Source organism: Bubalus bubalis, chromosome 18 (genome assembly GCF_019923935.1).
Source record: "Bubalus bubalis isolate 160015118507 breed Murrah chromosome 18, NDDB_SH_1, whole genome shotgun sequence".
Taxonomy (NCBI): Eukaryota; Metazoa; Chordata; class Mammalia; order Artiodactyla; family Bovidae; genus Bubalus; species Bubalus bubalis.
In genome coordinates this window covers 2,349,207-2,362,385 of record NC_059174.1, presented here as the reverse complement: position 1 = coordinate 2,362,385, position 13,179 = coordinate 2,349,207, and the positions used below count along the sequence as shown (strand labels likewise).

At 47.6% G+C, this 13,179-nt stretch overlaps 1 protein-coding gene across 2 annotated transcripts in view; it reads left to right on the top strand.

The window, feature by feature from the left end:
* The window catches only part of LOC102393517 (craniofacial development protein 1), a 105,702-nt gene that overhangs the window by 87,287 nt on the left and 5,236 nt on the right, over positions 1-13,179 (top strand). For both annotated transcript variants that reach the window (XM_006063341.3, XR_006545976.1), the window contains exon 6: positions 2,847-3,005. In XM_006063341.3, the coding sequence (XP_006063403.1) occupies positions 2,847-3,005 (159 nt within the window). The remainder of the gene's footprint in view (positions 1-2,846; positions 3,006-13,179) is intronic.

The window sequence follows — 13,179 nt, the reverse complement described above, 5'->3', positions numbered from 1 at the left end:
CTCAAGAAGCAAGAGTTGAGGGAGCAGGGGAGGTGAGGCCGGGGAGGGGGACAAGCCAGTACAGGCATGTGTGTGTGCCCAAGGCCACAAGAGCTCCGCGTCACAGGGACTTCTGAGGAGCATTCAGTGTGCCTCCTGGAGCCGCCTGTGTGAGCACAAGAGCTTGGCCTGCTTAGCCACCAGCTCCCCACAGTCATTCCACCACAGTGCCTGTGACATGTGGACAGGGTTGTAGGAGGTCCTGTGGCCAGAAACGAGAAGCCTGCAGGTATACGGTTTTGGTGAGGTGTCAACAGTGGCCCTGAGCTGACCTCAGGGTCCTTAGAGCTGACCGGTGTGGCCGCAGCTGAGAGTGGAGTCCCTCAGGCACGTGTACAGGAGCAGGGCTGCAACGGAAGAGAACCGGGGCGCTCTTGAAGCTCCAGCAGGAGGTGTCTAATCCAGAGAGTGCAGGAAGGGCTGGGAAAGCCTCGTGCAGGAAGTGGTTTCCCAGCTGAGACAAGACCAGAGAGGTAAACTGCACGGTCGGGATGGTGTGGCTGGAGCTTTGGCTGCAAAGGGAGATGTGGTGAGAGAAGGTCAGGAAGAACTTCAAGAGTGAAGGCGTTTAGACTTTATCGTAAGAGCAGTTGGGGGTCAGGGAGGAGATACTTAAACAGAAAGATGTGATAAGATGTGTATTTTAGGAAACTCACTCTGAAGACAGCATATATTAATAGGATCAATGCCAGGATGGAACAGGTGAGTGATGGGACAAGATAAAAGTCAGAGAGACAAGTGAAGAGGCTGCTGAATTATCCAGGTGAGAGAAAATAAAACTGAGAGCCAGTATAGTGCAGCAGGTGAGAAGTGGAAACATTGGAGCCGTATTAAGTTTCCTTATCCCCCCTCATGCTCTGTCCTGGTAAAATATCACCGTCTGCAATGCAGGAGACACACGTTCAATCCCTGGGTCACGAAGATCCCCTGGAGAAGGAAATGGCACCCCACTCCAGTATTCTTGCCAGGAGAATCCCATGGACAGAGGAGCCTGGTGGCCTACAGTCCATGGGGTCGCACAGAGGTGGACATCCTTGAGTGACCAAGCACACACTCATGCTCTGTTCCTGGTAAAATATAGTCTGTGTGTGGATGGAGAGACTGCTGTAGGGACTGAGTTATCTGAGTATGAATTGAAAGCTCATTAAAAACTGTTTGGAAAATTCATAAGCAAATTGGGAACAAAGTAGCCATTAGAAAATCTCTCAAGTAAATACACACACTAGAGGTGAGAGCACAGCGCCCGACACTGAGGGCCAGAAAAGCCTTGTTTTATCCTGGATCTGCATCTGCTGATGGTTTGACCTTTCTGTATCATCTAACCTCTCTACTCTTGGTTTATTTGTCTAACTCAAAGTGAGGACAGTGACGCCTGCCCAGCCTCTTCTGAGTTGATCTTAAGCTGACAGCATATAGTAGGGTATGACCACGACAGGGAAGCTAACATCCCCTCCACCAGTATAAACAGAATGAGAATGTGGAAGGTAATTGTCCAGCCCCTAGAGTCTTGTGTTCACTGTGGACACTGGCCTGTCGCCTCTCTCCAGGGCAGAGGTAGTAAGCTGTCCCTCCCCAGCACTGTGCTGCAGGGAGGTGGGACTTCAGAATAGTTGGTGAGTCAAGATCACCTCGAAGGTTCCTCCTCCACCTCTGAGACTCGGTGCTCCTTTTTCACAGGCGTTAGGGAGAATAAGATGAGAAAATGGCTATGAAAAGCACTTGGAGAATTAGCCTTCTAGACAAGTGAGGGTACTATTACCAGTGTTATCGGTAGGCCTTGTGATGTTAGCTCATAGAGTTTTTAAATGTTTTAACTCTGTTGCATATCCCAGTAAAGCAGAAAATGATTTCTAATTTTCTGTATGCTGGTATATAACTTGTTTTACTTTCTGAAGAGACCAAAAGCCATGTTCCTTCTGTAATTCCTTCTTCTTGTAGAACCGTCTTACTAGCTGCAGTCTGTTTTGCTTATTTGAGCTCACACATTTAACACTGACTGGAAACATGCGACCTGCCAGGACTTGAACTTGGGCATGTGGGGTTTCTCCCGCCGTCCGTGATAGCATCACCAGCAAGCAGAGCACAGGCTGTACATTCCTTGCTCTCGGGGTGAGGAATGTTCTCCACCTCCTGGGAAAAACCAGGGTCCTGACTCACAGGAGTTGAAAGGAAACGATCTTAAGAGTCTTTTAAAGCTATTATGACTTCTTGCTCATCAGTGTTGGGATCTGGTTCTCGCTGTCCTGAAAGGGTTCCCTGGGGCTTAATGCGCGGATGATGACAGCGACACAGGTGGCTACATTCACGCTGCACCTTCACTCTGTGCCAGGTGCTGTCTTAAGCACTTTACACAGAAAAGATACAGTGCCCTGTGAGTGAGTGTTCATTTTGCGGATTAGGAAACCGAGGCAGATGTATTGATAGTTAAATAACTCGCCTAAAGTCATATGGTTCAAGTTGAAATATGAACCACGGCATGAGATTCTAAAACCAAGACTGAATCATGCTGGACTTCTCCCTCCTTGCAGGCAGAGGCCTGTCCGTCATACACACCAAAGAGAGGTCTTTAGGATCTCCTATCCCCAGCTCGTTAGAGCGGTCGGAGGTATTAAGCAGGAAAAGCGTATTAGAATTCTGGTCTCTTCACTGTGTTCTCCTCACCAGAGAGGAAGTACCCTGGATGCAAACATGGCTTCCATTAAGATGCGTAGCTTGAATCTAGGGAGCCCCATGCCAGTCAGAAAAACCATTAATCAAGAGATTAGAGCTTGTACATACTACATGTTTCATGTTTTTGCTTTCCTTAGGTTAAAAAGATCAAGTGGCATGAGCAGCCTTTTGGGGAAAATCGGAGCCAAGAAGCAGAAGATGAGCACCCTAGAGAAGTCCAAGCTGGACTGGGAGAGCTTCAAGGAGGAAGAGGGCATTGGCGAAGAGCTAGCCATCCACAACCGAGGGAAGGAGGGGTAAGAACCAGCACATTCTGTTCCTCTGAAACCCTCGAAACCCTGGGAGAGCTCTTTGTACACACACCACCCAACGTAAGTAGGCGGGAGCTTTTCACGGTGAAATGAAAAATGTGAGTGCTCTGCTTTGTTGCTGAAGCTCTGCTGTCATGTGGGCATGTCCCTCCAGCGAGGGAAACACTGAGGTGATGGGCAGGAGGTGGGAGGGCACGAGCAGCAACTCCCTGGGGAACAGGCATGGCTACCACACTGAATCTGCTGACGTGCGGCTCCCGTGAACTGTAAGTCACCTCCTTCGTTCATGTGGTCGGATCTGGCTCACCATATCAGCCTTGGCCGCATCCGAATTATTTGGTCTTCTGAGAAGCCGGGCAAACTCAGTGCATCAAACGCAGAGCCAGTAGAGCGCCTAGATGTTGTCACATTGTTGTGGGACTTTTGTTTGGGTCGTCATGGCCCGGGCGGGCCTTCGCCCTTGGTTTCAACCTGTGTGACACACCAGCCCTCAGACAGCATCTGACTATCATGTGTACCCTCCTCTTCACTTCGCAGTACAAAGAGGATGTCCATAAACTGTGCACAGGCATATCCCAGGAGAAACGGTTTTCAGTGCTTTCTTAAGAACCTCAGAAGGAGCCAAAAACAAAGTGACTGCAGAAGTGGCTCCATGGCTCTGAGTCCACTCCCTCCCCGCATGCCCGCGTGGCCCGGCCAACGGCCCGGCGCCTGCCCTCCCCCCAACAGAGAGAGACACGTGGCCCGGCGGACGGCCTGTAGGCCCCTACCCCTCACAGAGAGAGGCGCACACGGCCTAGTGGACTGCCCGGCACCCCCCCCCCCCGCCAACACACACACACAGGCGTGTGACCCGGCCGTCGGCCTGGTGTTCCCCAGTCATAGAGAGAGGCGCCCCCACCCGCAACAGAGAGAGGCGCGTGTGGCCCAGCCCCCTCACAGAGATAGGCGCGTGGCCCGGCGGACGGCCCGGTAACCCTGCCCCTCGCCAGCAAGGGCTCTCCCTGTAGTTCGTGTGCATCCCTAAGGCTCAGCTCTTTTGCCAGTAAAACTGTGGTAATAGTACCACCCTTGGTGGTAGTGAGGCTGTCGTGAGACAAAACTTGTGATCTGTGTATCATGCGTATAAGTATATAGCACAGGCAGACCTCAGAGGTACTGCAGGTTCAGTTCCAGACCAACACGATGAAGCAGATAACACAATAAAACCTTCATGGGAATTTTTTGGTTTCCCAGTGCACATAAGTTATGTTCATACTATACTGATAATCTGTTACTGTGCACAGATTATATGTAGAACACAATGTACATACCTAATTTAAAAATACTTTATTGCTACAAAATGCTAACAATCATCTGACAATACAAAATCGCCACAGTCCTGCAGTTTGTACAAAAACAGTATCTGCACATGCAATGTAGTGGAGCACAATAAAATGAGACACATAAAGCCTTGGAGAAGACTCTTGAGAGTCCCTTGGACTGCAAGGAGATCCAACCAGTCCATTCTGAAGGAGATCAGCCCTGGGATTTCTTTGGAAGGAATGATGCTAAAGCTGAAACTCCAGTACTTTGGCCACCTCATGCAAAGAGTTGACTCATTGGAAAAGACTCTGATGCTGGGAGGGATTGGGGCAGGAGGAGAAGGGGACGACAGAGGATGAGATGGCTGGATGGCATCACCGACTCAATGGACGTGAGTCTGAGTGAACTCCGGGAGTTGTTGATGGACAGGGAGGCCTGGCGTGCTGCGATTCATGGGGTTGCGAAGAGTCAGTCGGACACGACTGGGCGACTGGACTGAAGTGAACTGAACTACCACTTAATACACACCTTTAAGTGACACTGACAGGTGTTCTGCTAAGGGCTTTCAGTTCAGTTCAGTTCAGTCGCTCAGTCGTGTCCGACTCTTCCCGCCCCCATGAATCGCAGCACGCCAGGCCTCCCTGTCCATCAACAACTCCCGGAGTTCACTCAGACTCACGTCCATCGAGTCAGTGATGCCATCCAGCCATCTCATCCTCTGTAGTCCCCTTCTCCTCTTGCCCCCAATCCCTCCCAGCATCAGAGTCTTTTCCAATGAGTCAACTCTTCACATGAAGTGGCCAAAGTACTGGAGTTTCAGCTTTAGCATCATTCCTTCCAAAGAACACCTAGGACTGATCTCCTTCAGAATGGACTGGTTGGATCTTCTTGCAGTCCAAGGGACTCTCAAGAGTCTTCTCCAACACCACAGTTCAAAAGCATCAGTTCTTCGGCACTCAGCTTTCTTCACAGTCCAAGTCTCACATCCATACATGACTACTGGAAAAAACCATAGCCTTGACTAGACGGACCTTTGTTGGCGAAGCAATGAATGTCTCTGCTTTTGAATATGCTATCTAGGTTGGTCATAACTTTCCTTCCAAGGAGTAAGCGTCTTTTAATTTCATGGCTGCAGTCACCATCTGCAGTGATTTTGGAGCCCCCAAAAATAAAGTCTGACACTGTTTCCACTGTTTCCCCATCTATTTCCCATGAAGTGATGGGACCAGATGCCATGACCTTCGTTTTCTGAATGTTGAGCTTTAAGCCAACTTTTTCACTCTCCTCTTTCACTTTCATCAAGAGGCTTTTTAGTTGCTCTTCACTTTCTGTCATAAGGGTGGTGTCATCTGCATATCTGAGGTTATTGATATTTCTCCCGGCAATCTTGATTCCAGCTTGTGCTTCTTCAAGCCCAGCTTAAGTGGTAGTAGCTCAGGTTTATTTATAATCTAAATTCTAATAAAGATAGGTGGGAGATTTGTTGGGGGGGCGGGGTCATTTTTCTAGATAGGTTTCAAGACTATATGAATGAATGTCGAAGCTGATCAGGATATGAAAAAAATTTTTTTCTAATGACGTTATGAGCTTGCGTAGCTACCAGGCTTCTGAGTTCGTCTGTCAGAGATGGTTTGCCACAGGACAAAGTCAGAAGTGCCAAAGCCATCTGAGGAAGGCCCACGAGAAAGCACTGGCAGGGGTCAGTGTTACCCGGAGGTCTCTGATGCGCGCCCCAACCTCCCCTCTCTGATTCAGCCCGGGCAGCTCAGCCCCGCCTCTTCTCGTGTTTGCCCGGTGATCTCAGGCAGCGGAGGAGCTGCCAGTGTGTGCCACACTTTACTGCTTCTCTGAGGATTGATTATATGGGTTAGACAATGTTCTTTCTGTTAATAGAGGTCTTGTAAAAGTAAGGAGTGGTGCTGCTGAGGATAAGGGAGAGATAAGAAAAAAATGTCTGGAAGCGAAAACAAGATGATTAAAAAGGACATCTGCCCCAGGAGGGCTTTTCAGGCAATGGAGAATCACATAACTGGGTTAGGGGACAGCCAAGAGCATGGAACTTTGCAGCTCTCTGCTTTTCCCTCGTCTCTGAGCCTTCCCCCCCGGCCAGATGATTCCACGGATCTGATGGTGTTTTTCCAGTGCTGATTTCATGACTGCAGTGCTCTGCCTTGGCTCCTCTCACCTGCCCTCTCCAGGGCCCACCCTACACCTGCACTCACTGCCTTTCCTGGCTCCTGCTGGCTGATTAAGGGCCCAGCCCCTAGTCCAAGGAAGGAACTGTTGCTCTGGTTCTTAACCTTGGCCAAGCACGAGTATCTTCTGGGTTTTTCCCAAAGTTCATGTGACAAAGACATCCCTGTGCACTGCTGAATCAAGAGTCAAGGGTGTGAGTGTGTGTGCATGCACACGTGTACACATACACAGTGGAATACTACTCAGCCATAATAAATAATGAAAATTTGGACTTCCTTGGAGGTACAGTAGATAAGAATACACCTGCCAATGCAGGGGCATGGGTTTGATCCCTGGTCCGTAAAGATTCCACATGCCATGGAGCAACTAGGCCTGTGCACCACAGCTACGGAGCTCACACTCTAGTGCCCATGAGCTTCAACTACCGGGTTCGTGCACATTTTAGGGCCCTCAAGCCATGAATACTGAGCCCAAGTGCTGCAACTACTGGAGCCCGCACACCCTAGAGCCCATGCTCTGCAACGAGAAGCCTGCGAAGGAAGAGCAGCCCCTGCTGCCACAGCTAGAAAAAGCTTGCATGCAACAACGAAGACCCAGCACGACAACAGCAGCAGCAACAGAGAGTGAAAGTTTGCCATTTGCAACAACATGGATGGACTTAGAGGATATTATGTCTGCTGCTGCTGCTGCTGCTGAGTCACTTCAGTTGTGTCTGACTCTGTGCAACCCCATAGACGGCAGCCCACCAGGCTCCCCCGGCCCTGGGATTCTCCAGGCAAGAACACTGGAGTGGGTTGCCATTTCCTTCTCCCATATTATGCCTAGTGAGATGCTTAGTGAAATAAGTCAGAGAAAGACTAATACTGTATGATACCTTTTATATGTGGAATCTAAGAAAAGGAAAGATATAAACATCTGAATGCAGAGTTCCAAAGAATAGCAAGAAGAGATAAGAAAGCCTTCTTCAGCGATCAATGCAAAGAAATAGAGGAAAACAACAGAATGGGAAAGACTAGGGATCTCTTCAAGAAAATCAGAGATACCAAAGGAACATTTCATGCAAAGATGAGCTCGATAAAGGACAGAAATGGTATGGACCTAACAGAAGCAGAAGATATTAAGAAGAGGTGGCAAGAATACACAGAAGAACTGTACAAAAGTCTTCATGACCCAGATAATCACGATGGTGTGATCACTGACCTAGAGCCAGACATCCTGGAATGTGAAGTCAAGTGGGCCTTAGAAAGCATCACTACGAACAAAGCTAGTGGAGGTGATGGAATTCCAGTTGAACTATTCCAAATCCTGAAAGATGATGCTGTGAAAGTGCTGCACTCAATATGCCAGCAAATTTGGAAAACTCAGCAGTGGCCACAGGACTGGAAAAGGTCAGTTTTCCTTCTAATCCCAAAGAAAGGCAATGCCAAAGAATGCTCAAACTACCGCACAATTGCAGTCATCTCACACGCTAGTAAAGTAATGCTCAAATTCTCCAAGCCAGGCTTGAGTAATATGTGAACCGTGAACTTCCAGATGTTCAAGCTGGTTTTAGAAAAGGCACGGGAACCAGAGATCAAATTGCCAACATCCGCTGGATCATAGAAAAAGCAATAGAGTTCCAGAAAAACATCTATTTCTGCTTTATTGACTATGCCAAAGCCTTTGACTGTGTGGATCACAATCAACTGTGGAAAATTCTGAAAGAGATGGGAATCCCAGACCACCTGATCTGCCTCTTGAGAAATTTGTATGCAGGTCAGGAAGCAACAGTTAGAACTGGACATGGAACAACAGACTGGTTCCAAATAGGAAAAGGAGTTCGTCAGGGCTGTATATTGTCACCCTGTTTATTTAACTTATATTCAGAGTACATCATGAGAAACACTGGACTGGAAGAAACACAAACTGGAATCAAGATTGCTGGGAGAAATATCAATAACCTCAGATATGCAGATGATACCACCCTTATGACAGAAAGTGAAGAGGAACTCAAAAGCCTCTTGATGAAAGTGAAAGTGGAGAGTGAAAAAGTTGGCTTAAAGCTCAACATTCAGAAAATGAAGATCATGGCATCTGGTCCCATCACTTCATGGGAAATAGATGGGGAAACAGTGTCAGACTATTTTTCTGGGCTCCAAAATCACTACAGATGGTGACTGCAGCCATGAAATTAAAAGACACTTACTCCTTGGAAGGAAAGTTATGACCAACCTAGATAGCATATTCAAAAGCAGAGACATTACTTTGCCAACAAAGCTTCGTCTAGTCAAGGCTATGGTCTTTCCTGTGGTCATGTATGGATGTGAGAGTTGGATGTGAAGAAGGCTGAGCGCCGAAGAATTGATGGTTTTGAACTGTGGTGTTGGAGAAGACTCTTGAGAGTCCCTTGGACTGCAAGAAGATCCAACCAGTCCATTCTGAAGGAGATCAGCCCTGGGATTTCTTTGGAAGGAATGATGCTAAAGCTGAAACTCCAGTACTTTGGCCACCTCATGCGAAGAGTTGACTCATTGGAAAAGACTCTGATGCTGGGAGGGATTGGGGGCAAGAGGAGAAGGGGACTACAGAGGATGAGATGGCTGGATGGCATCACCGACTCGATGGACGTGAGTCTGAGTGAACTCCAGGAGTTGGTGATGGACAGGGAGGCCTGGCGTGCTGCGATTCATGGGGTCGCAAAGAGTCAGACATGACTGAGCGACTGATCTGATCTGATCTAAACCTAGTAAATAAAACATAAATAAGCTACATGGGAACATAGCCAATATTTTATAACTATATGGAGCATAACCTTTAAAAATGATGCATTACTGGGGAGTCCCCTGATGGGCCAGTGGTTAAGACTCTGCTTCCACAGCAGGGGACACCTGTTGTCTCTTGGTCAAGGGACTAAGATCCCACAAGCCATGCAGCGTGGCCAAAAAATTGTGAATTGCTGTGGAGAATTCCATGGACAGAGGAGCCTGGTGGTTACAGTCTATAGGGTCGCAAAGAGTCGAACATGACTGAAGTGACTTGGCACAGCACACCTAAAACTTATATAATACTGTGCATCAACTGTACCTCAATTAAAAAAAATAAATCACAGATACCAGTGTCTTTAAATCACTCCTCAGGTGCTTCTCATGTACAGCCAGGATTGAGAATCACTAGACCACAGCAACAAAATTTTAGAAATGAGAGCAAGATAGTCAGCTGCTGGGTGAGCCTTTCCAGCACCTGCATAACTAGAAAGCTGACTGGAGAACAGGCAAGATTTCTGTGGAGAAGTGAGCCCAGTGCCACAGTGTCAAAGGGCAGGGAGCACAAGCCCTGAAAGGTCTGTTTGGTCAGGTCCCCAGATTCCCTTACACAGATGCCAACGAAGGCAGAGGTCATTTGGGGAGAGTCTACTTTGAGGGTGGAGAATCCCAGACAGGGTTACCCTGGAACAAAAGTGATCTCTGCTGAAACTAAAAAGGGGGAAAGATCATATTTGATAACATCTCAAATAAGGTACTTGTGAGTAATCATTGGCCTCTACCATAGTTATGAGACTGTGACCTTTTTACAGGCACCATATTTAAGTTGTTCTCACATATAAGAATCCAGATCACAAACACAAAATGATTACAGGTGATGAAAACATTCCTGTAATACAGTCCTGATTAAGATAGAGTGAAAGCGCTCAGACATGTCCGACTCTTTACAACCCCATGGACTGTAGCCCACCACGCTCCTCCATCCATGGGATTCTCCAGGCAAGAATACTGGAGTGGGTTGCCATTGCCTTCTCCAGAGGATCTTCCTGACCCAGGGATCAAACCCGGCTCTCCTTCTTTGTAGGCAGACGCTTTACGGTCTGAGCCACCAGGGAAGTCAAAAATAAGATAAGAGTTGAGGTTAAAAGATTATGTTGTGCTTTTTGTGTTTTGATAGTAATTCTGCTTCAGTAAGTTCTATGCCATTGTTCCCCTTGTAAACCTTTGATACAATTTGAAGCTACATTGGTCAGTATTGAATTATTATTGTCCAGTCTTTTAAAAGCAATTTTGCTATATTAAAATATTCACAAAAAGAAGCAAAGCACCTTGAGAGACAGCAGACACAGCAAACACCAGACACAATCTGGGGATCAGATTGGCAGAGAATTTAGACAATGAAGATAGCAGATACAGATTTTAATACAGTTATGCCTGCTGTATTTAAATAAGTAAACAAACTTGAAAATATTTACAAGAAGAAGAAACTATAAAAAGTGGCCCTAGAACTCCCCTTATGTCCAGTGGTTGAGAGTCTGCCTGCCGGTGCAGGGAACACAGGTTCGACCCCTGGTCTGGGAAGGCTCAACATGCTGCAGGGCAACTGACCCTGTGCACTACAGCTACTGACCCCTGCTCCGAGCCCGCGCTCTGCAGCAAGAGAAGCCACCGCAGTGAGAAACCCAACCTCCGCAACTGGGGAAGCCTCTTGTGCAGCAGTGAGCACCCCGTGCTCTGTAATGGAGACCCAGCTCAGCCAAACATAAATAAAATTTTGTTTAAAGTGGCCCTAGCAGATTTGAAAAAGACCCAAACAAAATTTCTAGAAGTGAACATGTTAATGACCATAATTAAAAGTGGAGAGGTTAGATTTAATAGTAGTTAGATCATTATCTAAGAGCATACATGAACTGGAAAAGAGCCAGAAGAAATCATCCAGAATATACTTTAGAGAGACAAAAGACAAAAAAATATGAAAGAGGGAAGTGAAGCTTCCTAGAGGACAGTGTAGGAAAAGATGAAAGACACCTCTATAGACTTTAAAACCCAAAGAATCCCAAGATAAATAAAATAGAAATCCACACTGCCGGGTAAAACTACAGACAACCAAAGACAAAGAGAAAAGTCTTAAGAGCAGCCAGAAAAAAAGAGACTTCTCTGAGAAGAAGGGTTATACTGACAGGTAGCTTCTCAATAACAGAACTTCTAATAACATCCCCAAACTGGAAACAGCTTGCTGCTGCTACTGCTAAATCACTTCAGTCGTGTCCAACTCTGCGACCCCATAGATGGCAGCCCGCCAGGCTCCCCCGTCCCTGGCATTCTTCAGGCAAGAACACTGGAGTGGGTTGCCATTTCCTTCTCCAATGCATGAAAGGGAAAAGTGAAAGTGAAGTCGCTCAGTTGTGTCCGACCCTCAGCGACCCCATGGACTGCAGCCTTCCAGGCTCCTCCATCCATGGGATTTTGCAGGCAAGAGTACTGGAGTAGGGTGCCATTGCCTTCTCCAGGAAACAGCTTAGATGTCAATAAATAGTGTACTAGACAGGAGAAGGCAATGGCACCATGAACATGGGTAAGTTTTGGTGACATAATAACACAAGTTCATGCAGTATGATGCCATGTATTTTGTTGATTTAATTCCATTTACACAAAGGTCAAAAATGGGCAAAAACAGTGTGTCCGTTAGGTCATTCTGAATGAGCAAGTCAGAAAAGAATACACAACATGTATGTCTGTGTCGAGTTCATGGTTAGGCCATCGCCAGGTCAAGAAGCAGAATGCTGCCAGCCTTCTGGAGGTACGTGTGTGTCTCTCACTACCACCCACATACCCATATCCAACACCCAAGCCCAGCCAGGTGTGAACCTGCCCACATTTCCGCTTTCAAGTTTCTGTTCCTCTGACATTACGGTCTAGTTCTGTCTGATTGTGCATCATTATAAAGCAAGCTCTCCCAGGCCAGCTTGGGTTTCTCTGGGGTGCTCATCCTCTGTTTCTTGGCTGGCTTTATAATGATTCATCTGCCTTGCCCATTTTATACTGCGAGGGTGGGGTGGTGGTGTAGTCGCTAAGTCGTGTCTGACTTTTGTAACCCCATGGCTGTAGCCCGCCAGGCTCTTCTGTCTATGGGACTCTCCTGGCAAAAATACTGGAGTGCGTTGCCATTCTCCAGGGTATCTTCCCAACCAAGAAATTGAACCCTGGTCTCCTGCATTGCAGGTGAATTCTTTACCGTCTGAGCTACGAGGGAGTTGGGTGTATGTTCTGTTTTACAATAAACTGAACTGAAGTTGAATTCAACTCCTGGCCCTACTGCCAGCCCGTCATGTGCTGTAGCCCCCGTTTCTTCATCTGTGCAGTAGAAACTCTTCAGTATCCTCCCGGGTTTTTTACGGGAATTAGATAATAAGTTGGGGAATGTCTGGCATGTTTACAGATAGGGTTCCCCCCGCCTCACCCCCAGTCTTCCCCCCCTCCTTTCTCCCGTCTGCCGTTACTGGCCATGCCCAGCTTAGGGCCTCACTGGAAGGCTGGGCGCTCTGTGCCTCTAAACTTCCTGGTGTAGTCCTGCCAAGCCTTCAGGAACACTTACCAGCTGTGGCCTGTACAGCCTGGGGGCATCTCCCCTCAGTCCTGGGCTTTAGGGTAGGAGGCCCTAGGCCCAAGTCCTGGGCAGGTCCTCACATTCTCTCCTCCAGGAAAGCGCACTAATTCTGTGGCTTAGGTCCCCAAAAAGCTACCCCTGCCTGAGCATCCCACTGAGCTGAAGACTCCTGTAGCAGCCATTTAGTTCACGTCTCCATTTGCATATACAAGACATACCTCAAATTTAACATCCAGAACCAAATACGGATAGCCCCCACTTTTCAAGAGTTTGCTCTGTGCCATTTTGCTTTTACCAAAAACCTCCATGA